Source organism: Acipenser ruthenus, chromosome 8 (assembly GCF_902713425.1).
Source record: "Acipenser ruthenus chromosome 8, fAciRut3.2 maternal haplotype, whole genome shotgun sequence".
Lineage (NCBI taxonomy): Eukaryota > Metazoa > Chordata > Actinopteri > Acipenseriformes > Acipenseridae > Acipenser > Acipenser ruthenus.
The window spans coordinates 35,422,403-35,449,169 of NC_081196.1; the positions used below are offsets into that span (position 1 = coordinate 35,422,403).

The 26,767-nt window shown below is 37.5% G+C and overlaps 1 protein-coding gene and 1 pseudogene across 3 annotated transcripts in view; one reads left to right on the forward strand and one right to left on the reverse strand.

Annotated features, from left to right (window-relative positions):
* Window positions 1-19,669, forward strand: part of LOC117407440 (integrator complex subunit 6-like) — a 36,384-nt gene extending 16,715 nt beyond the window's left edge. For 2 of the 3 annotated variants that reach the window (XM_059028861.1, XM_059028862.1), the window contains 14 exons: window positions 3,673-3,798; window positions 4,552-4,703; window positions 6,764-6,916; window positions 8,099-8,231; window positions 8,970-9,064; window positions 9,719-9,829; window positions 11,935-12,150; window positions 12,336-12,462; window positions 13,424-13,566; window positions 14,511-14,751; window positions 16,681-16,725; window positions 17,041-17,412; window positions 18,272-18,365; window positions 18,967-19,669. In XM_059028861.1, the coding sequence (XP_058884844.1) occupies window positions 3,673-3,798; window positions 4,552-4,703; window positions 6,764-6,916; window positions 8,099-8,231; window positions 8,970-9,064; window positions 9,719-9,829; window positions 11,935-12,150; window positions 12,336-12,462; window positions 13,424-13,566; window positions 14,511-14,751; window positions 16,681-16,725; window positions 17,041-17,412; window positions 18,272-18,365; window positions 18,967-19,060 (2,102 nt within the window). In that variant the 3' untranslated portion in view covers window positions 19,061-19,669. The remainder of the gene's footprint in view (window positions 1-3,672; window positions 3,799-4,551; window positions 4,704-6,763; window positions 6,917-8,098; window positions 8,232-8,969; window positions 9,065-9,718; window positions 9,830-11,934; window positions 12,151-12,335; window positions 12,463-13,423; window positions 13,567-14,510; window positions 14,752-16,680; window positions 16,726-17,040; window positions 17,413-18,271; window positions 18,366-18,966) is intronic. The other variant, XM_034012468.3, reaches the window with a different exon arrangement.
* A 1,672-nt stretch (window positions 19,670-21,341) lies between these two features.
* Window positions 21,342-26,671, reverse strand: LOC117406519 (probable serpin E3; annotated as a pseudogene).
* Between the last annotated feature and the right edge of the window lie 96 nt (window positions 26,672-26,767).

The following is a 26,767-nucleotide window of genomic DNA, read 5'->3' on the forward strand; positions in this document are numbered from 1 at the left end:
TGCATCATGTCGTAAGATCGTGAAACGAAATGATTTCTGTTACAGAACAGGGTTCTCCCCAGGAATTCTGTTCTCTGACTAAATACCACAGTATATTTGCCAGTTTAAATGCTGTTTCAGTTGTATGTTGACATTTTTACCTACAGAAACACTGTTTAGATAATTGTTACTATTAAGGCGTAGTAATATTAATACATCAGGTAAGTAAGTTGGTTTTGTCATAGCGGTGCGGTAAGACAATTATTACTGCACGGTCATGTGATCGTTCAGCCAATCACAGCACTTAATTTATCCAAGTATATATATATATATATATATATATATATATATATATATATATATATATATATATATATATATATATATATATATACAGTTGTATGCAAAAGTTTGGGCACCCCTGGAAAAAATGTATGTTACAATGAATCTTTCGGTGAACAGAAGTTGACCTGACCTCTACATGGTACAAAGTTAAACATGACACCTTTCTGCAAATTTTTAATACAGGATTACTATTTATTTGCATTTATTACAGATTCAAAATAATAAACAAAAGTGAACATGGCGCGTGCAAAAGTTTGGGCACCCTGTCACTTAGTACTTGGTAACACCTCCTTTGGCAGATATAACTGCTTCCAAACGTTTCCTTTAGCCAGCTAAGAGTCTTTTTATTCTTGCCTTTGGAATTTTTTCCCACTCTTCCTTGCAGAACTCTTCCAGCTCAGAAAGATTCTTAGGTCTCCTTGCATGCACTGCATGTTTGAGATCTCCCCACAGATTTTCAATAATATTCAAGTCTGGGGACTGTGATGGCCATTCCAAAACCTTTCTCCTTCTTTCTTGTAAATATTTCATTGTTGATTTTGAGGTGTGTTTTGGATCATTGTCTTGCTGAAATATCCAACCTCTTTTCAGCTTCAGTGTCCTGACTGACTTTAGGACATTAGCTTCTAGGATTTGTTGATATTTAGTTGAATCCATTCTTCCTTCCACCTGCACAATATTTCCAGTTCCACTGGCTGCCACACAACCCCAAAGCATAATAGAGCCACCCCCGTGCTTAACAGTTGGCAAGGTGTTCTTTTCTTGAAATGCTTCACCCTTTTTTCTCCAAACGTACCACCTTTGGTTGTGGCCAAACAGTTCAATTTTCGTTTCATTAGTCCAAAGCACATTGTTCCAAAAAGCTTCAGGCTTGTCAAGGTTTTCTTTTTCATACTTTAGACGCTGACTTTTGTGATGAGGTCGTAGAAAAGGCTTCCTTCTGACAACTCTCCCATGCAGATCCTTGTGTGTAAGGTATGCTGTACTGTGGACCTGTGAACAACTACTCCAGTGTCAGCTAAACTGTTCTGAAGGTCCTTTGCAGTGACTTGTGGGTTCTGTTGTGCAGATCTGACCAGTTTTCGGGCAAGTCTATGTGATATTTTTCTTGGTCTTCCAGATCTTGCCTTGACTTTAACCGTCCCATTTAACTTCCATTTCTTGACAATGTTTCTGACAGTTGAAATTGCTAGCTGGAAGCATTGAGAGAGTTTTTTACAGCCTTCTCCTGTTTTGTGAACGTCAATTATCTTCATTTTCAAGTCCTCAGACATCTGCTTAGAGGAGCCCATGGTTTTTGAAGCCAGGCAGAACAACCATCACAGTCTGACAGATTAGAAGGTATGAAGTTACTTCAGAGTAATAGTTCAACACTGGAATTGACTTCACCTGACTAACTGAAGCCCTAACGAGTGAATCAACCTTTCTGGGCCTTAGTAATCATCTTTTTAAGAAGTAATTAAGAATGGTCCAAAAGGGTGCCCAAACTTTTGCACGTGCCATTTTCACTTTTGTTTATTATTTTGAATCTGTAATAAATGCAAATAAATAGTAACCCTGTATTAAAATTTGCAGAAAGGTGTCATGTTTAACTTTGTACCATGTAGAGGTCTGGTCAACTTCTGTTCACTGAAAGATTCATTGTAACATACATTTTTTCCAGGGGTGCCCAAACTTTTGCATACAACTGTATATATATATATATATATATATATATATATATATATATATATATATATATATATATAAATAAAAAATAATAATTAAGACATAGTTAAGGTTTGAATGAAGGTTCAGTAATATATGGATATATAGATACATAGATATATAGATATACACACACATGATGATGTACTGGAATTTTGACAAATGCTTCACTGCAATTGGATGGTTTCTCATACATAATATCCAGTGCTTAATATGTACACTATGAAATTATCAGCAGCAATCTACAGTTCAGAAAATAGAGTACAGTTTATGTGGAGGGGGTATAGAAGTAGATTTGCATATTTGCTTTGTAAAGCCATAATTTCCATAAGACAAATCGGCATTTAAATCCAAAGTCATTTGTTTGGGGTGTAGTGGTTGTCATGAAAATGTTGAACGTTCTGGAGCTCAAACCCATAATTTAAATTCAGCTGTTTTAAATTAATAATTGTACCTTTTGTGTCCCACTGTTTCTGAAATGCAAGCATACAAGAAGATAACTGAAGGAAGCAGATAAGGCAGGCATTCTAAACTTCATTCATACATAAGACACTGCTAATGCATAGGGATTGAGTCGAGTCACATAAAACCTTGGAGAACAGCAGACTTCAAGATACTGAGTCCTACTAGAAACAGTTCTGGCCTCCTCCTGAGCATAGCAATCTCCCTGACCTATTTCTGTTCATCTTCTAAAAGCCTGGCTTTATTTTCATCCTGACACAGGTTGTGTATTGTACATTGGAAGCTACATGATAAACATCAAATGCTTTTTGCAGATTTGTTAAAAGTAGATATCAGTGTGTCCAGCATCATTTCAGTTTTCAGTTTTGAAGTATTGTAATTGCTTATGAACATCTCAAAAAAGTAATCTGTCTTTTACAATTTGTGATCATTGTTTTTTTATTATCGTCTCATCATTTTTCTTGAAAATATGTTGGTTCTTTTTGGTTTTATATTCATTTGGAGATATGCAGTTATACTAAAGTTTGTGGCTGCTTCCTGGTTGCAAATCACTTCTTGTGTTGTAGTTTTAAACTCTATCCAATGATTTAGCTTCAATCAGACCATGTGACATACAGAGCAGATACTGAAACTATTTAAACTATTTGCATATCCTGATTTAATAAAAAAAAAAAGTGAAGAACTAAAAGGTTCTCGGCACAATAAAAAGAGGAGGGCAGTAATAAAGCTAATTAGTGAAGAAAATTGATTTTAAAACCTTTATCAGCATTCCTTCATGTGGTACTTTTACTTTGTACATTGAATTATATTATTTATTACTTGTTTATTTAGCAGATGCCTTTATCCAGGGCGACTTAAAGAGACTAGGGTGTGTGAACTATGCATCAGCTGCAGGGTCACAATTACGTCTCACCCGGAAGACGGAGCACAAGGAGGTTAAGTGACTTGCTCAGGGTCACACAATGAGTCAGTGGCTGAGGTGGGATTTGAACCAGGGACCTCCTGGTTACAAGCCCTTTTCTTTAACCACTGGACCACACAGCCTCCTAATTGTAGAATGTAAAGCGTGCGAAATGCAATATTCATTCCCACCAGTGACTGATTGGTGTAGATAATCATCTAATTCCCAGGACTGTTGTATTTAGATTATATGAAAACGGTGTCCTTGTTCTTCCGCAGGTCGTTCATACAGCGTCTGTTCACAGAGGATGCTCAATCAGTGTCTGGAGTCACTGGTGCAGAAAATCCAGAGTGGAGTGGTAATAAACTTTGAGAAAACAGGACCAGACCCGCCACCTATAGAAGGTAATTGAAAATGGTCCTGTGGGTTTATGCTGACACCTCCAGAGCCAATTTTACTGACAGACGCAGTCCACACTCTCACAAAGAACCAGTTAAAACCCCACGGCAGAAAGTTAATAAGACATTTTATTTCCTGAAGCGATATAAAATTAAATGTATTCATTTTGAGTTTTATCTTCACTCTTCTAAAGAGCATTTATTGGGAGAAGGCAGACCAAGGCTGTCTGTAAAAGAGGGTTTTTAGAAAGTGGTTTCTCCTCAAGGTTAAAGTATCTGAGCCTACACTGGATCATTTTTGTATATGTTTATCATTAGCTATATTTTAATTGATGACTGTGATGAAGGTGTTTGCCTAATTCATTTATTTGACTGGGGAGTGTTTTAAAAGCATTTGAACCCATCTTAACCTGCATTTTATTTTAAGTCACCAAACAAACTTGGTTTTACAAACGTACAGCCAAATTTAAAGATAATTCATGGTCTCCTTAAGTACTCAAGGTTTTGTGTCTCATTTTTTTGTAATATTAATTTAACCCCGCAGTAAATGCTTTAAAGTATGGGGCTATATATTTCTTATAGCGCTGCCTCGTATTTCATTCTTACTGGTTAACACTTACTCTTGCGTAACCTTGATTTAAAGTAACAATCATTAAAACATCTGTAAACCATTTAGAAGAAATGGCAAGGTTTTTGGTTGACTTCCTTTGAAGAAACTTGTATTTCATTGTACTTTTGTATTTGATTTATTTGCCACAGATGGACCACCCGACACATCCAAACCTGGACCCCAGGTTTGGCACAGCTGTCACAAACTCATCTATGTCCGACCCAACCCCAAAACAGGAGTTCCTATTGGCCACTGGCCGATCCCAGAGGCCTTCTGGCCTGATCAGAACTCGCCAACTCTTGTAGGTGTCTATGTAAGATAATCATTCTCCAGAATGTGTGCGTTTTGATTTATGCATTCATTGTTTCCTGTTGCGCTAAAGTTATCAATTACATCACAGCCATTTCTGATTCTGGTCAGGTCTTCTCTTTCCAGTAACCTTTTCAACCCTTCAAGGAATGGACCAATATATATATATATAGGCTCATTGTATTTTTGTACATCTAGACTGCAATTTGCAATGTAAACAGTTTGCTGTGGAAAGGCGATTTTAACCTTCAGAAAAAAATTCTTTAGCAGTTCTACTGTGAAAGATTTTATCTTTTTATAATAGAACAAGTTTTTAAAAAGGTAACATCTTTCAACCTTATCTGGTTACAACCAACATGAGAAAACAGCTCATCAATAAGGCAGTGTTTTTTCCATAGTTCCTCTTACAAAAAAATGGGCAAAGCGTTAAAGCAGTTCTAGGGGATTTCTGTAGTCTTAGCACTGTATGCAGCCCAGTAAAAAGTATGTTTGCTTTACATAAGCTTGTGTAGTGTTTTGATCTTTCAGAGTTCACATAAGAATATATCTTAACAATATTAGCTGTCGTATGTTGCCAAAGAGGGAAGTGAAAATATTTGTATTTTAAAGAGCGTTGTCCTGATCTGTATTCGCAAAGTTATTTTTAAAAGGTAAAGCCTCATGGTTCCAAAATATTTAATTTTGGGACAGAACAGGTGCTCCTAATCCCAGATGTATGTTGATTTCTTAAAGTACGAAGTTTGCCTGAAGGTAATTGACAGTCAGGTTTGGTGCTTGCCAAAATGAAACCTACACAGCTTCATTACCTGCTGGTGCAGTGGCTTAACGTGAGTGGTGCATTACCTGGCGCTAGCCCATGTTAACAGTGAAGAGCAGTTCTGGTAGTGAGATTTTAGTTGGCTCTCTGGAGTGTTGGTGCAATAGAAGTGAACAGTAATGACATTGGAGCTTTGCCACTTATTCTGCAGTTCCCATTGCTGCTAAGGAAGCCATTTTTGGCAGATGCCTCACCCAGCTGTACTTATCATTTTTTTCAAAATGGCATAGATTTTTATTTTATACAGCATTTGCGCATTTTGCAGTTTTGTTTTCCTTTTTGAAGGGTTCATTCACCAATAATTCCCAACTGAGAAATAACTAGCTTGGATTAAGGTCTTGTTGTGTGTGTTGTGTTTTTTTTTTTATTATTTTATTTTATTTGGCAGTACTGACTGATTGGTGAAACCAATGTGCCAGTCTGGTCATTCCTCCTAAAGAGATTATATTGGCATTTCAGAAATGCTAACAAAACCAAAGTGTGTAACAAGTTTATGCAGCATTCAATGCCAATGCTTTTGTTAAAATGACATTAACGGGCTCCCGAGTGGCGCATCCGGTAAAGGCGATCCGCGTGGAGTGCAGGATGCGCCCTGTAGCCTGGACGTTGCCAGTTTGAGTCCAGGCTATTCCACTGCCGACTGTGGACAGGAGGTCCCAGGGGGTGGCGCACAATTGGCCGAGCGTCGGCCGGGGGGGGGGGGGGGGGCTTAGGTTGGCCAGGGTGTCCTCGGGTCACCACGCACCAGAGACCCCTGTAGACTGGCCGGGCACCTGCGGGCTTGCCTGTAAGCTGTCCAGAGCTGCGTTGTCCTCCGACACTGTAGCTCTGGGCTGGCTGCATGGCAGGCCTGCAGTGAAAAGTAGCGGTCGTCTGACGGCACACACTTCGGAGGACAATGTGTGTTAGTCTTCGCTGCTTCCGTGTCAGCGCAGGGGTGGTAGCAGTGGGCTGAGCCTAAATACAATTGGGCATTTCAAATTGGGAGAAAAACGGGGTAAAAATGAATTGCCTACTACTAAAAATTTTTTTTAATTAAACCCTAGGTTATTCGCTACTGTGACCGACTGGTATTTCTGCATTTTATCAATGCTCTTCAGCTAGGACCAGGAAATCTAGGGCCAGAAAATACATAAACCTGCATAGAACTGACACCATTTACAGGAATGTCAAAGTACCCAATTATTTTGCCCGTGCTCAATTTACAGAGATTTTGTTTGTTTTTCTTTCTTCAGCCGTCCCGTACTGCCCATCCTCAGGTCCGCTTCTCCTGTATCGACTCGGAGCCCATGGTAATCGACAAGCTTCCCTTCGATAAATATGAACTTGAACCATCACCTCTCACGCAATACATCCTGGAGAGGAAATCGCCTCATACGTGTTGGCAGGTAGATAAAGCACCACATTTCCTGTATTACACAAACGAGTACGAAGTGTACTACCCTTACAAACTGTTCTTTTTAATGTGAGAATACAGAAATAGATAAGGAGTGTATTACACTTACAAACTGCTCTTTTTAACGTGAGAATACAGAAATAGGTACAAGACATGCTTCAATTTGCCAAGTTACACAAGGGGGAGGCTGCCATGCTACTTCAAAGAACTCTCAGATCTGATGTGCAAAAGGAAATGAGATGTGCATTGAAATGTGTGAAACCTTATCAGACTACCTAATGTTTGCATTTGTGATCTCTAGACGTATGTCCATATTTACAAATATCTATAAAACCTAATACAAAACAACTAAGTTGCACGTAGGGGCACTTAAATTTTCCTCCTGCATTTGAGGCTTTTTAACATCAGTGCTTTGCTGGGAAAAAAAGCTAATTTGTGAATATGGCCTTCTATAGTCTAAACTCTCAATCCTGCTGGCTATTTTACCACTGTTTGTTGATAATATTTTTAACACTAAATATGTGAAATATATTTTGCGGGTGAAGGGGAGAAAGGTCCATACTAGATCATGTCTGAGTATTATTGTGGTTCAAGTAAGATCTGCTGCTATTTTTAGATTATAAAAATGTGCCTTGAAAGCATACTGCACTTGTTAACATCCTTCTATTAGTGGATTACTATACTTCCCTAGACTGGGGGACCATTTACACACTCTGAGAACATGCGCTAGTTGTAGTTGCGATTTTGCTTCTATTGTCTCTGATTTGTACATATGTAAACTGTTAATGTTGTGTTTGTCAAACCTTTTTTTGTCTCTGAACAATTTTGATTTGTTTCAAAATTGATTTGTGCTACAGGATTTGACCAATGTACGTGTGTGTGTGTTTGTTTTTTTTGTTTTGTTTTGTTGAATAGTGCCTTGGCAATATAAAGGATGCTCTGTTTAAAAATGTGTGTTGCACTTGCAGTTATCTACACACACATACATATGTATGTACATATCTATCTTTAAAAAAAATAAAGAAAAAAAAAACACACACAATTGTAATGAAACTTAGAAAGGTACATTTTACATGGTGAATTACTTGCATACTTTTTCTTAATCCCGATGGCTTGGGCGTTGGTGTGGGTATGTATATTACTGACACACCTTACTGTCACCCTTTTCCTAAAGGTTTTCGTCTGCAATAGTGCAAAGTACAGCGACCTTGGCCAGCCATTTGGTTATTTGAAAGCCAGTACAGCTTTGAACTGTGTTAACATGTTTGTGATGCCATACGACTTCCCTGTGCTCCTTCCTCTTCTGGGTGAGTATAGAATGGGTCTTCTGTGGGCTTGTGTGTAGTTATGCGTTCATGCATGCCGGTAGAAGTTTTATTGTTTCTGTGAATGAATCTCAACAAACCGTGCGTGTTACACAGGCAACATAATGTCTTGCACTCCCTCTGCCTGCAACAGACGACTTACTACAAACCAGAATTTGCTGGTGAGACATGCCTACCAATACAGAAAACATCACCCAGATTGTTTTCAACTGACAGGAAGTTAAGATTCAGAGGATGAAAGTGTCTGCTATCATGTTCTGTCTTATAAGGAGACATTTACAGTTTTACATATGCAGATATGATGCTTTTACTGTGATTTAATCACAATAACGCAAGCTGTGCAGTTCTGGAGCAGGTAGCACTTTTTTAGAAGCTTGGTTATTTTTAGGGGATAATTCATTTTGAGAAGATTTACTACTAAATACATACTTTTTGTATTTTTGCTGACTGAAGGTTTTTGTTTATAAAATGTGTTTTTATATGCCTGATATCCCTTCTGCTAGTTACACATACTACTTCTATGACATGTATGTGTTGCATGTTTCTTTTATTGCAACGATTTTGAATTGGATTTGATTTCTGTGTTTTGGGCATTGATTTGTGCAACTAAACCTACTAAATTAAAATATATATATATTGTATTTCATGTCATTGCTCGATGTCCATGTATATACATGTTGTAATTTGGCTGGTTGAAATTATTCTTGCTTTTTATTTCAGATGATTTGTTCAAAGTTCACAAGCTAAAGCCAACTTTAATGTGGAGGCAGTCATTCGAAGTATATTTAAAGACGATGCCGCCATATTATATTGGGGTAAGACAGTACTTGCATTCTTTTATTTAAAGGTTAAATGTATATAAAAGTTTGCATGGATTTTATGATGTGCACGTTATTTAGACATGATGTACTTTATTTATGTTAAAATGTGAAAAGGTTCTGTTTTTTGTTTGGAATACATTCATATAGACCTCTAATCATTTACTATACTAATGATTGACTCTAGTTTTGTTGCCAGTAGTTGTAGTCTGACTGCTTCACATACGAATACAAGCTATTCAGAATTAAGGCTTAAAGCATTTTATTTATTTTATTTATTCATTTATTTATTACAACAAACTCACAACTTTGGTGTTTGATAAAGGAACTTTATCACTCATATGATCTGAAATGTACAGTAAACTTATTTAAAGGAAGTTTTTGTTAAGGACTCCTTTGTCATCGATTTAAAATGAAGTTTAGGGTTTGTGAAACCTTTAGAAGTGTTAAGAGGGTTTACTAGTTTATTCTCATTTACAAAGCACTGTTTAACCTATGAACATGCTTAAACAGTCCTTAAAGTTTTGTGAATATGGCTTAGTATACGAGAACAGCCTGTTTTAAATAAATGTATGTATTTCTATAAAAGAGAATTGTATTATTTCAAATGTACATATAATAATAAAGTACTAAATTTTGTCCTCTTCATAGCCTCTGAAGAAAGCTCTCCGGATGATGGGAGCACCTAATCTAATTGCAGAAAACATGGAATATGGTTTAAGTTACAGTGTCGTTTCATATCTCAAAAAGCTAAGCCAGCAGGTAACTTATGTCCTGTCCCCCTTTTATTTATTTTATTACTGAATATTTAAGTTGTTTTAAACCAACATTATTTTATATATAAGCAGTGATGATTATAAATTTAGGTGTGTTGGTCTGTTTTTACTTCCTAATTGCTTAACATATTGGGAATCTTTGTATCCAATTGGAAAAGCCCCCATGAGAATCCTTGTTGTTTTGATGTACTACATCATCAATGTGCATGAGAATACAGTTCACATGTACAGATTGTCCATGCACTTTACACAATGGGCTAGATTCTCAAAGCCATTTACATCAAATCGTCATTAGCAAAAATGTTGTTCAAGAAGGGGTGGGGAAAAAAAACACTCATTTACAGTTCTAAAATGAACTAGAAGTTGCAGGCAACTTGAAGGCTTCCAGGCTTTTACAGCAGAACAAGATACAGTTTGAGACTCGTGAAAATGGAAATCAGACGAACATGTTAATTGGAAAGCATCATTTTAACGTGTGTGTTTTTTGCAGGAAAACGGTTAGTATTTTATAACTGTCGATTTTAGTATTCATTTTGATAACTACTTGCGATTCGTTGTGGGAGTGCAATTCGCGCTGTGGAACTTTCAGTTGCATATTTGAAATACCCCGGCTGTCAATTTTCTGTACAGCCCGAGATTATAGTAATTTGATGAAAAAAAAAATTCTAATAATATAAAAAATGGCAATTTTACGCTGTTATAAATAAACTGGGCACAGTATTTTTTTTAACCATTATATAATTTGCTGTTAGATGTGATAATAGTATTAAGCAGTATATGCTTTTCATGGTCATAAGCGGCCTCCTGTGGTGAGATTTCACCGTGTAACAAATTTTTTTTTTTTTTTGGTTCCTGGGTAGTAAGTGTTATTTCCTAATTGCTTATGCCTCAAAAGTATAGAAAATGGCTATTCCCCACAAACTTTGCTTTTGTGACCAGGACAGTGATATTTTGAAATTTACCTATTTCCAATGAGAAAACGGGCGAATTTGTGTCTTTTCGTTCACATAAAGTCAGAAAAAAATAAAATATGAATCCAAATTAACATGTATTTATACTAAAGAAATACAAAAATGACTACAAAAGATTTAGAAGAGAGTAGGTTTTCGAGATTTACGATTATACTGTAAATCACTTTCACGAATCAGCCCCCAAATGTGAACTTTTCCTGAATAACCTTTTTAGAGGACACTACAAAGATAACATATACCCAAGATTCACGTCAATCGGCCAAACGGTTCATGAGGAGATGTCGTTTAAGCGTTTTACGCAAAGTGGCACATAGTTTCCACACCATGTGACCGATCAACTTTTTTCTTGCGTAAAATCAATCATGGAGATGAGTGCATTACGTACAAAAATTGTCACAGCTGTACTATGTACCGTTCATGAGAAGACATTTGAAAATTTCCCAAAATTCATTAAATCCAAGATGGCTGCCACACCATGTGACCAAAAGCCGCCATATTGACCATGGCACAACATCCCATAGTCCTCTACATCCGTGCCAAATTTCGTGAGTTTTGGTGCAGCAGTTTAAAAGTTATAGGCTTTTGTAATTTGGGAGTAAGGAAATAATAATAATAAAAATAATAATAATCAAAATCTTTACAACAACAATAGGCTTCCCGGCCAATAAGAAACAACTTGACACCCACAAGCCACTACATTTAAATACCTGCGTTTTCAAGTTTAATGTCTTCTCAGGTGTGTTTTTTTAACTGTCAAAGTCATGTTAATAACTCTTAGGAGTTAATAGCTTTTGAGAATCTAGCTCACACTGAACAGTAGAGCTGACATCTATTGACATTTTGAAAATGGTTACACATTACGAAAAATTCAAAACGTTGAACTTTTTAAAACTCTAAACAGTTAACATCCCTACCACATATGTGTCCATTTAATTTAACTACCTCAGCCCCCCTCAAACTCACACCAATCCAGTTTGTGCCATTAGGACAGCTCTGTATCGTCCTATGTCCGTATATCTAATCTTGTATAATTCGTGGCATGGATTTAAATTTAGTTGCCATATTATTTTTTATCTTTTATAAAGATATATATTTTTTTCCCCTCCTTCCTTGTTTCCAGGCGAAGGCTGAGTCTGATCGAGTCATTGCATTGGTAGGTAAGAAGCCGGTTCAGGAGAATGGGGTGCAGGTGAAGAACAAGGCCAGCACCCTGTCGCTGGCGCACTGCAAAGACTTCAAACAGCTCCTAAAGGGCATCACCGGGGAGGCTCCGCATGTCCTGCAGGAGCTCAACATGAAGGAATTCACTGGATTCCAGATCGGCATCCTGAATAAGGTACTTTTTGAGGAGGAGAAAATATTGTACAGTGACACTGTACATTGTACAGACAGTTAGATAGATAGTTTTACACTGCTTTATTAGACAGACTCAATAATAAAACAGTTTCTGCCTTAAATGTGGATACCTCCTGCCTTCCTGCTAAGTTGTAATAAGTTCAATATTTTACTCATTATTGCTAGGATTTGAAGCCTCAGAGTTTTAGAAATGCATATGACATACCCAGAAGAAGTCTGTTGGATCACTTGTCGAGAATGAGATTCAATCTTTTAAAAGCCGCTCAAGGACTACTGAAGGGACAAGATGAAGGTAATTTCACTGCGAATTGTTTTTTTAAAATACAAAAGCAATATTTGCTATTTCAGGAATATTAATACAAACATGTTTCAATATGTATTATCCAGACTGATTTTTAAAGTAACATGGGCTTTAATTCTCCACTTTCCCTCGAGTGGCGCTGAAAATTCCCCTTTTACATGCAAAATGGAAATAAATAAATTGTAAATTTTAAAAGGTAAACGTGGAACAGGTGTAATTACATAGTGTGATTTTATAGCATCATACTAACCTTACTAAAGCCATGCCTTGTCTTTACAGCACAGTGGAAAATAGGGCCCCGTGGTCACTTAGTCACTTGGCCACTGTGTTACCCTTTTAAGGTATGGTCTTTCATAAAAAGCCTGTTCAGGTGCTGTACTGTGTTTTTAAATGGTTTCTGCAGTGCAGAGAGGCGTGCTTGACTTCAGCTCTCAGTTGAAGTACACAGGGCTAACTAATAATTCCAGTAAATCTTATCTAATACGTATTACCCTTCCTTCACACAGCTCACATTTTTCCTACATGAAACATGCACACATTATGGTAAACCTTGTATTTGTATTTTATGGTATATTTTTACAGCTATTGGTGAACAAAGTCTTGTGTGTTTTTTTTTTTTTTTTTTTTTTTTTAAATATATAAACACGCTCAAAAAAAAAAAAAAAAAAAAAATCAAGAAGAACTTGAAACATTCTAAATTCCTACTATTTATTTACTTCAAGAACTCAAACTTACCTCCCCAGTAACAATCCCTGTCTTTCCTTTCTGCGTTTCTTCATGTGAAGTACAATGCAGGGACGTGGAAGTGTAGCATTGGAATATCTGCAAGGGGCAATCCATGTATAAAGGATAATGTGAGACTTATGAAATGTTGGCAATACATATTGGCTAAGATTTACTTGAATTGTTTTGATACAGGCAATGGGCACAAACTTTAATGTTCTCTTCTCAGATCAATTGCACAGCATTCCTATAGCGCAGATGGGGAATTACCAAGAGTTCCTGAAGCTGTCACCTTCTCCCTTGCGAGAGGTCGACCCTGACCAGCCAAAACGACTGCACACATTCGGAAATCCCTTCAAACTGGACAAGAAGGTACAGGAAGACAGTAACTCTTCAAATGCTGCAGTGTTTGCTGCTCAGTCGTAGATCCCAAAATCTTATGCAGTTAAAGGGCCATTCCATGAAAGTGTTGGATAAGTCATCAATAGCAACATGAAGCCTTTGATGATCACACTTGTGTATTATCTAGACCCATCCCCACAAAAACCTTGTGCTTGCCTTTAGTCGGATATCAATTACTGTAGGAAGCGCACCATTTTCATATAATGACTCTTTGTGGAAACAGAATATTTAGCAGGTCTGTGATATCCTTTATTCTTTAGCACATCAATGTTACTGTAAAAACACAATAGCTAAAAGGCTATATGCATTCATATAGGTGATCAGATGTACAAATTATCCACAATGAACAAACCAAAAGGATATTTTCAGTTTTATTGTTCATAGGCAGACCTTCAGTTTGCTTATTTTGTTTATTCATTTATTCAACTTTTTAGCTATTCAGTATAAAACCCATTGATATCCTACTTGCAAGTTACTGCCAGTAATAACCTGTAGTGCATGGCAATAGATTATGTAAAGCATTCATTTTAGATGCTGGTATTTGCAACGCTCCAGCAGACATTGTAGTTGGACAAACCAACTACGTTCCGCAAGATAACGATTTCATTGAGACTCTAATCTACCCTAATCAATACTAATCAATACTTTAAGCATAACACAGGACCAGGGGACACATTTCAAAATGAAGTGGAGACAGAGGGTAGGAGACACTATTTACACAGAGTGGCGAGGGTATAGAATGGGTCACTTAGCCATGTTGATGCCACTTGGGCTCCTTTTAAGACCCAACTTGACAAAGTTTTGAAAAGAACCAGCTACCAGGAACCGGACGAGCATTGATGGTCATCCTCACGTTCAACCTTCTCATGTTCTTTTGTAATGTGTAAGCTCACTCTTCGATGTCCTCTCTGCAGGGAATGATGATTGACGAAGCAGACGAGTTTGTCTCAGGTCCCCAGAACAAGAGCAAGAGACCGGGAGACCCCAGCATGCAAGGGGTGCCGAAAAGGAGAAGGTGCATGTCTCCACTGCTAAGAGGGGGCCGGCCCCTCACTCCACCAGCTGTCAATAACCACATAGGGGGAAAGGGCCCCCCATCCATCCCTGTAACACTGGCACATCCAAACCTTGTAAAACCCATTCCTGTCTGTAAAGGTAAGCCTCAATCATTCACCATTTGCTTAGTTCATGCAGGTCTCAGGTGAATGATAATGCTCTATGAAACTTGCTCATTCAAGACTGCTTATCGCACTTCATTAATGTGTTATTTAGTGAGTCCAGATCTGAAGTTTAATCAATCTCCCCCCCCCCCCCGACCCCCGTCCCCCGCCCAACAGTTCTAATCATGTGTGATTTATTTTGTTGCAGATTGTGTTTGTAAGTCCAGCGTTGCATTGATTACAGTAGTGCCTCACTTTACCTTAGTTCAACCAATATGTGGTTGAACTGTTTTTGTGCGGTCTAAGACCAGAAATAGAAGTTTCAATTAACTTCTTGATTATGGTATCAATTCGTTTTATTCTCTTTTCACATACCCAGATCAGTCTTCTGGAGTTTCATCTTGTTTAACCATATGTCCTACAATATATAGGGGGTGCAACATATATTAAGTAGTTTAAACAAATGGATAACCAAGAACAAGGGTGATGCAAGTCCATTCTTGTTGTGAATAGTGCTTATGGGGGGATAGGGATAGTGTACCGTGCATACCCTCAACAATTGTTTAAAAATAGGTCCCAAATAAGGAAAGTGTCCATCTGAATTTCTTTTTGTGTGGAAAGCACAATGTGATTTGTAAATAGCTGTGAAACGTATGGTGATGCTCGTAGCCATCACTGTATGTTGCTACTGGCAGGTTCTGTTACCATTTCTCGTTTTGGTGCCTGTAATTACCAATTTGTAATGGGGTATTCCTCAGATAGACTGCCCTAGAATCCAGTTGCCCCCCACCTTTATTTGTATGTTTTTTCTGACACAATAGCAGGCCTGTTGCTGCTGACCTGAATGTTTTAGTGCTTGCACTCACCAAATAAACTTTGTTTCTGTTGCAAAAGTCTCTCATGCTATCATTGCTGTCATGGCATCCCTGGTTGCCTATTCTAGAAAATGAAAAGCAGTAGAACACGTAGTCCTCTTCACATGTGGAAATAATCTGGTGGATTCTGCAAACATCAAGCCTACTGCAACAATCTCATCTTTATTGTTTTATGACATGACTCGGCTTTGTAAAGCCCCAGTTTCAGACCCCCACCCCATTCAACGCCTTGTATTCTCCATATTCTTGATCACCCTCTAGCTCTTATTCAAATGTTTCATGTCCTCAAGTGCCAGCCTTGGCAGTCACCAACCTGTTTTCTGTTCTCTCTGTCTCTCTGATAAATATAGCACCTCAATAACTTCATCCACCTGAAGTATTGGTGGATGAAGTTATTGATACATTGCCTGGTCTCCCATAGATATGTTTCACCAAGATCAATCAAATGTGTGTTTTTTTTTGTTTTTTTTAAATCCATGTTTCCCAGTAAATGAGCCCCTTATACAATGATGGGTTCAGCCATTTGTGATTCCCATTTAATCATATGTCCAGAAGTTATGTAAATCAGTCAATTAACACTCTCTTGAAAGTGAATGGTTCAGGAACTTTGGCATAAAGATTGAATTGCAAAACAGGTAACATGGCCTTAGTGCTGCTTGAACATTCTTCCACAAATTGTACAGAATGGAATGAAGCTGCTACAATTACTGGCCAAGCCAAGGGATAGAGACACTTACAATTACTCTGGAAATTGCTTTCTGCTGCAAGTTGCCCAGTGTCTCTGCCCCCATCTCACCTGGAATGCAATGTGTATGCCGTTGTGTGTAGTCTTTGCTGGGGTTGGGCAGAATGTTGTAACCAAGCACCCTGACTTTAAATGTATTTACATTTAATTGTATTCAGTGTTTATACAAGCCTAGTGGCTACTTCATTGTTACAGTACTGCTATGTTTCCAGGTAATGCAAGTTACATTGAAGAGAATATTCTGACCACATTTAGCTTCTTACTGTTCTCACTGAACCAGCACCCATTTTTTTTTGTACTGCAGCCGTACATCAACAACGAAGTTCAGATGAAATGTATATGGCACACTGCAAGTATTGTCTTTTTTCATGTTCAGATCCTTGCAATCTGACACCACAATTACACATTCCTCCACTAGGTGGCACTTTATTCTCTTCAGATTATATAAAAAATACATATTAGGACACCACTGTGTAGCAAGTAAAAATGATATTTACACTGCGTTGCATTGAAATTAGGTGGTTTTAAATGGCATATATTAAATCAGTTCATCACATGTGCTTGAATCCTTTTATTTATTAAAAGAATATCAAGGTGAGATTCTTACCACTGTTCGGTGTAATTGGTAATGACTTTACTTGGGGAAACTGTCTCTGTCTTGCAGCTCCTGAAGAAAACTCTAATGTGTTCACAGACGGTGTGGTTGAAAACCACATAGGGAGCCAATATTCACTTGAAACTTTACCAGACCCTGTTCCAGACCTGAATTCAGACACTGATCCTTTCAACATGAAGCAGCTTCCAGCAGGAGCGGAGAACCACATAGGCGAGCTGGGAAACAACCGTTCAGGGGTCGATGACCTTTATACAGTGAGCCCCACGGGAACCCATGAAGACAGCGAGGAGGGGGAGGCGTGTCTCATGGAGGGTCTGCACCAATCACGCAAAATGAAAAAGCTGAACAACTCCAAGAGTGAAGAAAACAATGCAGAGCTTAAAGTCCTCATCACCAGAGAGATCAGAAAACCAGGCAGAAGTATGTATATGAAACCAGGAGTCAGAATAGGATGTTTAAAAGTGTATTTTATACAAATAGGTCTATGTAACCCTGGGTAAAATGTGGCTAAGTTGGTGTTTGTTAATGACGAATGATCCTAACAATGTTCATCCATTGCTCAAATATTTTAACACTAAAGTTTTTTATAAGCTAACAAAAAATGGAATGTGTTTGAGCTGAAATTGCTACTTTCTTGCTTATTTTACAAATGTGTATTCCTCATACCAACAAGATGCAAGTGTTCAGATTGGTTGTAGGAGTTAATATGGCAGGGATGTTGGACAAGAGATATTGCCCCCGCCACCCAATTTATCGCCAAAGGATGCTTAAACTCAGGTCTCTTTGAACAGCCAGAAGATCCCCTTGATTAATGGAAATATCTGATCTGTCAATGTGAGGGATTGTACACACGTTAAATCAAATGCCTATGCATGAGGAATTTATGATTATTAGCAGATTGCAGTGAAATGTATCTCGAGCGGATACCACTAATGGTTTCATTCATATAAACTTACATTCTGAAGCTTTATCATAACATGTTTTTTATTCTAGATGTGTAATGTAATAGGAGGATAGAATGACTTGGCATACATCTCCCCAGTTTTTTTTAAATGTGTTTATAAAACAGTAATTTAAAAATGGAATAGGCTTTGAAATAAGCAAATAAGTACTTTTAAAAAAAGTATTAAACCATTTCTCATGATAGTTCATTGCTTGAGAGATGCAATTAAAACCAGATGCTTTTATTAGGCACACAGATATTAATTTTTATGTTTGATCTGCAGCTCATTGGCGAGCTTTCAGTATCTATCTAACATAATTTCCCTTCTATGTTAAGGATATGAAAGAATCTTTTATTTCCTGGAACAAGTGCAAGGCAGTTTACACACAAGACTCCTATTCCTGCAGAATGTTATCAAAGAAGCAGCAAGGTATGTACAATTCAGAATGCCATGCGCTCATTTTTAAAGTGTCACCAATTGTAAATGTTTATTTAATGCAGACGTGCAGAATTATTTATTTCAACCACAAAGCTAAACTGTGTAATCAACTTAGGACAATCCAACTGCAGTGGTCTAGTCAGACCATGGTGTTTATTCAATTGATATAAATGGTTACAGATCTAAATATTATCCATGTTTTAAATCATTAACATATACATTTGTGAAAACCAACATGTCTAATGGTGTGTGTGTGTTTGCTTTTTGAAAGCAAGTAAAATACCAGGTGTGTGCTGTTTAGATCCATTGCATATCATCCCATGTGATCTACAACTCCTGGACATGCATGATTGGATGCCTGGAAGCAATGGCTTTAATGTATGCAGCAGCCCAGGAGCTCCAAAGGGATTTAGACACTCTATAGAATTGGACAGAAACGTGGCAAATTACATTTATATGTTAACATGGTGCATGTCAGTAATGAAAATGTAGAATTCAAATATCAAGAGGTACTGAACTAGAACAGGCGTTTTAGTGAATAAGTTGAATGACCTGAAGTAAGTTTTAAACAACTCTGATCTTGTATCTGCAGGTTTAAAAAGCGGGTGCTTATAGAGCAACTGGAAGGGTTCTTGGAAGAAATCCACTGCCGATATAATCAGATGAACCACGTGGATAGCATATAAATACACTGCTTTAACACTCTGGATATGAATGCATTCAAAATAGAGTGCACTTGACTACAAAAGGCTGCTGCAAACTTGTTTGTGACACAGTAGTGTTCATGTTCACTCCTACCTGCATTGTGAGGCTGACCCAGAACTGAAAGTCAGAGAGAAGCAAATGGTAAAGAAACCTGCCGTTCAAAATGCACCAATGACCAAACAATATTCTGCTCGTTTATTTGCGGTTGTAGAACATTTTAAACCCCAGTTTTAACCTCGGTGACGGTGTTAATGAGGGTTAACACTTTTTTGTAATAATACTTTCGGACGTCTCCCTTAGTAAAATAAACCTCCCAAGCTGTGGAAGTGGGGAGAACGCTTTGTCTTTTTATGCTGGTTGTAGGCTACTGTCCATCAGGTTTTACCTACTTGGCCAAACATTGTGGAATATGTTTGGGGGGGAAGCACATTACATAAAGGTATTTTGGATATAATGTATAATTGTAAATAAGCATATTTTGAAAAAATATTTAAAGAAAATGCACTTTTTGTAATTATTTCCATCAATAAAGTTTCTATTTTACACGGTGGATGGTTAATGTAAATAAAAGCAAGAGGATTTGAAATTAATTGTGCAGTTAACTCTGGAGTCTTATTCCCCCAAACTTCTATGAGACGGTAAGATAAGAGAACACTGCTTATCATGGTTTCAAATGCCACGCTGTATTGAAGTCTATACAAACTCAATTTTATTTGAAAACTATAAACATCTTGTAGCTTTTTTGGTTTTTTTGAGGTGCCAAGAATAACAATGAATTCCACACAAACCTTAATCGGTGTTGGTTTTACTCTTCATTGCGTGAGTTGGACCTGATACTGTGCTTCTCTTGAATTTGGCACCATCGCGAAGGTCCTGAGTTGCAAATGTAGTATAGTTTACTGCTAATGGATTCTGTGAAGGTAGAAGCTGTAAAGCCACTTATGTGGTTTCAAAGTACAAACTTGGTATACTTGTTTAGTCAATGAGTATCAACTTTGAAATTGTATTTCCATACTTTTTGTTTTAATGCAAATATACATATATAGGTACTTTTGATCTTGAATACAAGATGCTGTCGGTGCCACAATTGTTCTTCAAATGCAGCTTGATTTTAGGTTTAAGGTTTTTAGTTGTCCAATGTCATGAGGCATTGCGAACTTCCATTCATATGTTCTGGTATAACCTAAAACAACTTGATAGTCTAGTAGTAGATGCTTCATAAACAGTGCCTTTTTCAATGTCTTGTATTTGGAAATATGTTTCTTTTGTTAAGTGGCTTTTTAAACGGACATGCAGCTTGAGTGTGAATCTTTTTCCTGCGGAAAACAAATTAAGTAATTTGCTTAAAACTTGAGCATAATAAAACACTCCAATTAATCCTAACTTCCCTCAGTGGAATAAACTGCTCAGCAGTGTCTCCAGCAAGAGGGGTCAGTTGCTGTTGGAGAGGAACAGGACTTGTGTTGTTTTTATTACTATTATTACATTTTGACTTGCATGACTTCATAATGCTGCAACATGTAAAAAACGATTTCTCTGTACATATAAAAACGTCCAGTAATTCATATATGTTAGTCTGCTGGCAGGGAGGGATCCATGTGCATGGTAACAACAGTTTATTGGGAAGGAACGTTACTTTGTTTTAATTGTGGTAGCAACATCAGTAGATTTATTTAGAACTAACCGTTACTTTCAGCATTAAAATAAAAATAAAAAAAAATGCTGTTTTGAAAAACTATTCTAATTTTGTTTTAAACGGTCTATTTATTAGGTCAGAAGAACATAATTGGTTTCCTGAACCTGTAGGAACTTGAGTTTCAGCCAAACCTCTACTGGAAATAGGCTTTTGAAGGCTCAGAAGTGGTTTAGGATATGGAGCAGATGGCCCTGTAGCAGGTTTTCCCATACAATCGTAAAGATTTAACCATTTAAGGAGTTTCGGCTCATAGCAATACTTTATGTGAGGACAAGGCAAGACAGACCATAGTCGGTGCTTCCAAAACATGTCACGTTTTGACACAGCAGCAGCTTGCACATGCAGGGACTTATTTACACAGACGTGTGGTGTTCTCTCCAAAGATAGAGGTGACTTTTAATAAATTAAAAGTGAAGGAATACCATAAATACAAAATATGTATTCACATTTTATTTACAATTATTTACAGAACATGGTCCCTAAATTCCAGTAGGTCCAATATAAACAGGAATTCGCTATGCTCCTTAGTCTGCATTGCATATGTGAAAGCAGGGTTCAGACCCTGTCTATGCCAGTGGGTTTTGAACCCTCCCAACAAAGAGAATAGAACCTGTCAATAGAAAACTTCAGGTTAGAATCAGAAATACATGAAATGGAAATAAAAACAGGTTGTACACCAAATATGGAAATTATTAAAATTGGAAATGGTATACAGTATGATCGAGTTATACCGAACCAGTTTTACATTAAACACCATCTGATATTTTCAGCAAGCGCTTATAATGCAACATGCAGTATGTAAAACAAACAAAAAAACAAAACAATCGATACTTACTGTGAAACCATATATGATTTTCACCTTTAACATGAACTGCAAACAAATCAAAATCATGACACTATACAATATACAGTAAGTTTGATTTGTCCTGTAACAGTTTAATTTACTGTACATAGGATGCAATTATTATACTGTTTTTAGATCATGTATTACTTCATGATAAACAGAAATGAAATGCGGCTTACCTGTATTGGCCTGCCGCAGCAGAAAGAAGAATGGCCTGTCTGCTTTAAAAACTGGGGCCCTGGATCTTTTGAGTAGCACCATGGCTGCAACCAACATCGACAAGAGATATTATTAATCACTGCGACTGTTATAAAGCAGGTCTTCCATGACTACAAAACGTGGTAACAGTTTAATTTAGAGAGGTCTTACACTGTATCTATAATGTAGTGTAGGGGTCTGTACAATACAAGCTGATATCCACTCTACAAGAGGTCAGGGTGGCTACCTGTGTGTGGATTCCCTGACCCTGACCCTGGGGGGGGAATCAGCTTGGATTTAACAGCACTCTATACTATACATTTTATGATATATACAGTGAAACCCCTGCATTAAGGCCACTCAAGGGACTAACACAATGTGGTTTCAACGGTGGGGTTGCCTTAATATTGAAGGTCTATTAACACTGAAGTCGGTGGAATGGGGACGGTAAAAATAATGGCCTTAGCGTGGGGGCCTTTTTACCAAGGTGGCCTTGAAGCGAGGTTTCACTGCAGTTAAATAGGGATAATGAAACAGTAAAGCTAGTTTTAATGTGCCGTCATTTCTATCTGATGCAAAGACATTTCAGATGGCTGTAACAAATCATATTATTACAAACGGTTACTTTTTATATGGATTAGGTAAATATTTGATTTAATTCTTATAACATGTATTGTCATTCAGGGTTATTCTTTTTTAATCACAATTTATAACTCTTAACAGCATAACTAATAACATGATTTGAAATAACTTTATAATGCATCCCTAAAGTATTACCCAAATTATGTTCCTTCATTTTTTCTCTAAGCTCATAATAATTTAAATAATCTATATTGATAAGAAAGTTGCAAGCTATGGTACCTATTCAGGTCAATAAACCATTCTCTTAGTTTTTCCTTCCTAAAGTCAGGTAGAGCAACATTTGTCTACCTGACTTAGTTGCTTGTGATTGAGCCTTTTAAGTTATGGATTTTTTTAAACCTAGCTGGCACCCATAATAAAGGATTTATTAGTTACACAACTTTGTTATCTTCATTAGGATATGCACTTTATTCTTACAAATGTCTGTTTTCATTTTCTATTTAATTTGGTTTTGTGTGCATGGGGTGCAAGTATGTTGCTACTTTTTTTTCACAAAGCAGGCACACATAGATATTGATTCAATATTGAGTCTGATATTTCCTCAGTACAAAGCAACAAGTGTTGCACTGTGGCCATAACTACCTGTAACTGCTGAAGCTTTGGTCCCTTCTTCGGTTACTTCAGTTTTTGCTTCATGTATGGCTTCTAAAACAAAGGCTATCCTGTTCTGAAAGAGATCATTTGTGAACACATGTCAAATACTGTAAATTACTTTATTTTTTATTAAAATGATGTTAAAGAAATCCAGCAGGTCTCCTTACCTGAAATTCCCCTGAAGTCTGCCTTGTCAGGATCAAATAGATCAATGATTCCCAGCGCAGGTAAGACTGTCTTCAAATTGAATTTATTTTGAATTTTAAACCTATGACGACAAGGAATACTGTATTTAAAATGATATAATTTTACATGGGATGTATGTCTACTTTATTGGTACTTTGTGTATATTTCTATATATATTTAGGCTTATCGTATCAACAGAAAATAATCAATAGCGCAATAAAAATGACATTAAATAAAAAAATCATATGACATTAGACATAACATTTCAAAGCATTTCAGTTCTCAGTACAGTTTGCATGTAATTCATAGAAACCAAAATCATCACATTGTCCACTTAAAGGAAAAAAAAAAAAAATTGAAATACATTTTAGAATAAATAAGTTTATACTACATTTTGGAAAAGTTTGTATTAATGCTCTTTCACCAGAGTAAAAAAAAATACTGTATGTGCTGGTGTTTGTTTAATTCTCTATCAAACATTCTCTGACCTTGGTAGGAAAACATCCATTTTGATCTTCCTCAGGCTGCTTGCCCACAGTGCAATCCCTCGTGCAGTGATGTATGGCTCTATAAGAGAGGGAGGTCTTCCTCTCACTGGGCAGGACTACCAACATGCTGACTGCATTGCCGAGTTAAGACAGCTCCACCACGGCGAACCTCTGCTCGAGTTTTAAACTGACCTGCAGGTCAGAAAACAAGCACCTCAAACGTATCACCAACCCAAGGCTGTCCAATGGATGGATCTTGAGCCTCAATATGGCTCTCTTGAAATATTCAAATTTGTTTTGAATGGGTTTGAAAAGACAGGAAGGACAATCTGTTGTCTTAGGTAGAAGCAAGTTGTTTCATGAGCAGTAAACTGGGATGTCTTTGTGTAGTTGATACTAGTGTGAGTTTTTGTTTTTTGTACGGCTCTATAAAAACTACCTTGTAATCGGGGTGTCTATTTTAGCTTTTAAAAAAAAAAAAAAAAAAAAAAAAAAAAAAAGGTTGGACAGCTATTATTTGTTTGGAGTACTGTAAATAAAACAATTAAAAAGAACACATCAAGCTAGAGCATGTTGCATGTGAGAGGTCTGTCAATAGAGGGTGCTGTTGAGCTCTAAGTACTTTACCGAAGTTGACTTCAGCTGCTTGGTACTTTTTTAAGGTGGATACGTCTGCGATGGTAAAGGGCAGGTTCTGAGTCTGTGAATAAGAACTGCTTCTGCCAAGTGCTCTTGAAGAACACGGTGTTAACCATGGCAATCTGAGTCAGGGTTGAACCTATCAGGTCACAAGACATGACGTCAGTGATTTCACCTGAGGAAGGAAACAAGAGACAGAGTTAAGCCAGTGAGGCAGTTTTGTAAGGCTATCTGACACATTGTGTCTTGGAAGTAAAGCTTTTTTCATCGGGCCAGTAATCGGAAGCCCATATTAGTAGAAAGAGTCTAATCACATCCCAGGTATCTCTTAACTGGGTGAACTTGATTCGGGAGATGTCCAACACTGAAGACAAAGACTTCAGGTTGAAACGAGTGTCATTCGATTTAGAGATGGAAATTCTACAGTATATAGTGTGTCATGAAAAGACTACAGAACACCCTGTAGCATTTATAACAAACTCATTACCTTTGCTGTATCCTGTGTTGTGTGTATCACCGTGATATCATTTTCCAAACACTTACAATTCAAAATGTATTAATACATTCTGGATAAACAAGTCAGCTAGGGAGGTGAAACTGATTGTCGCCGTATCCAGTGCTTATTGTATCAACGTCAATGTGCAACTCTGATTCTGTTTTTCCATTCAGTCAGAGCATCAGAGTTGTTACAGCCATGGTTAAGTAATGAATGTGTCCTTAACACCGCAGGAGGTTCCCTTGTGTGGTTTCACAGAATCCCTCTATGCATTTTAAACTTAGGGCAATGTGTGGGGTTTATACTGTAGGTGTCTGAAGCTGAGGGGCATGGATCTTGACACTCACTAAATGGTTTGCCATGTCTAACAGCTGCTCCTCTGTGTTAAAATAGACTTCTATCCACTGCATTTAGTATCAAATGAACCGATGAAAGTCTTTGGCCCCAATATGTAAATTAAAATTATACAAATGAAAAGCCCAAACACATTGTAGCATTGTTTCGCTTTACTAGAGTGTAAAAAAATTCTGCTGCTTTGCAAAGAAACCTAAACACAGCAAATTACACAAGGTAAATTACAGTCTCAAACAGTGCAACATCAGTCCTATTTAATGACCTAAATAACGATAGCATTCAGCTTGCTGACATTTCAATCAACTGAACAGTCCTCTGCTTCCTCGAGAGGATTTCTGTTGCCTGTTGAAGCCATCAAGGGCTCTGTGGTATTTGCACTGAATTCCCAGCACATGCTTACCTCCGCTCTGACTGTGGACCCACTGGCTTATTTGGGTGCGTGTCCGGTTGGGCTCACTGAAGTTGGCCTGTTGCAGGCTGCTGTTCACCGAGGATGAGACGTACTGAGCAAAGGCAGGCGAGAGCTTGGTTCCGTTCTGCACAAAGAGGGCACAGGCCAGCTGGAGCACAGTGCTCTGACTCGAGTTTGTCACATCCTCGTACATTCTGTGGAGGAAGTCTTGTACTCTGTGATCTGGAAGGGAAATAATAAAGGTAACTGCAACAGGTTTGAAAAATTACCGTTTGAATGGTTCTCATTAAATAATGGCTTTGGAATTTCTGTTTTATTAACTGTATAAATGCGGCAGTCTTTGCTGTTCTTCAGTTGCAATTGGATTTTAAAGTAATGGAAGAGCCTCTTAATGCCGTTTCTATGGAAACAAAGGTTTGTTAAAGTACAAGATATTCCACAGTAGTACAGTACTGGCCAAATTTATTCAAAACGTTTTTAAAATACTGCATTATACGCACTAAGCATCGTTCATAACAAGACATTCAAGCAATGATACTCGCACAGATAAGGACCTGCAGGGGCATCGTTGTGATTAGAAGCTAATAAAAATACTGAGCACGCTGTCTGTGTACTTTGTAATTATATTGTTTGGTGGTTATGCATTTAGTAGAGATTTTGTTTTAGCCAATATGGTAGGCCATTGCTTTATAATTGTACATATCTCAAAGAAAACAATCATTACTTTAGGAAAGTCCCCCAGCCAGTCTTACCATTAACTTTATATCCCAGAGCACTTTCTAGCTGGGAGAATGTGTTTCCTTTGTCTCCAAACTGCAGTAACCCCAGTGTCACAAACGCTCGCCGGGGACACTATCAAGTTGCAGTCGTTTCCAGTTTCTGCTAATTTTTGGTAGAAGCCGAGAGCAAATTCCGTGTTAAGTTCCTTGAGCGCGTCCTGGAGATGGCTGCTTCCCTTCTTGACGACCCACAGGCACAGAAACAGTTTGGTCACAGCTAGCTGCCACATGACGTCAGTGGAAGCTAAATAATTCAAAAGAATGGTGTCTCTGGAAAAGAAGAAATATATATATATATATATATATATATATATATATATATACAGTACTGTGCAAAAGTTTTAGGCAGGTGTGAAAAAA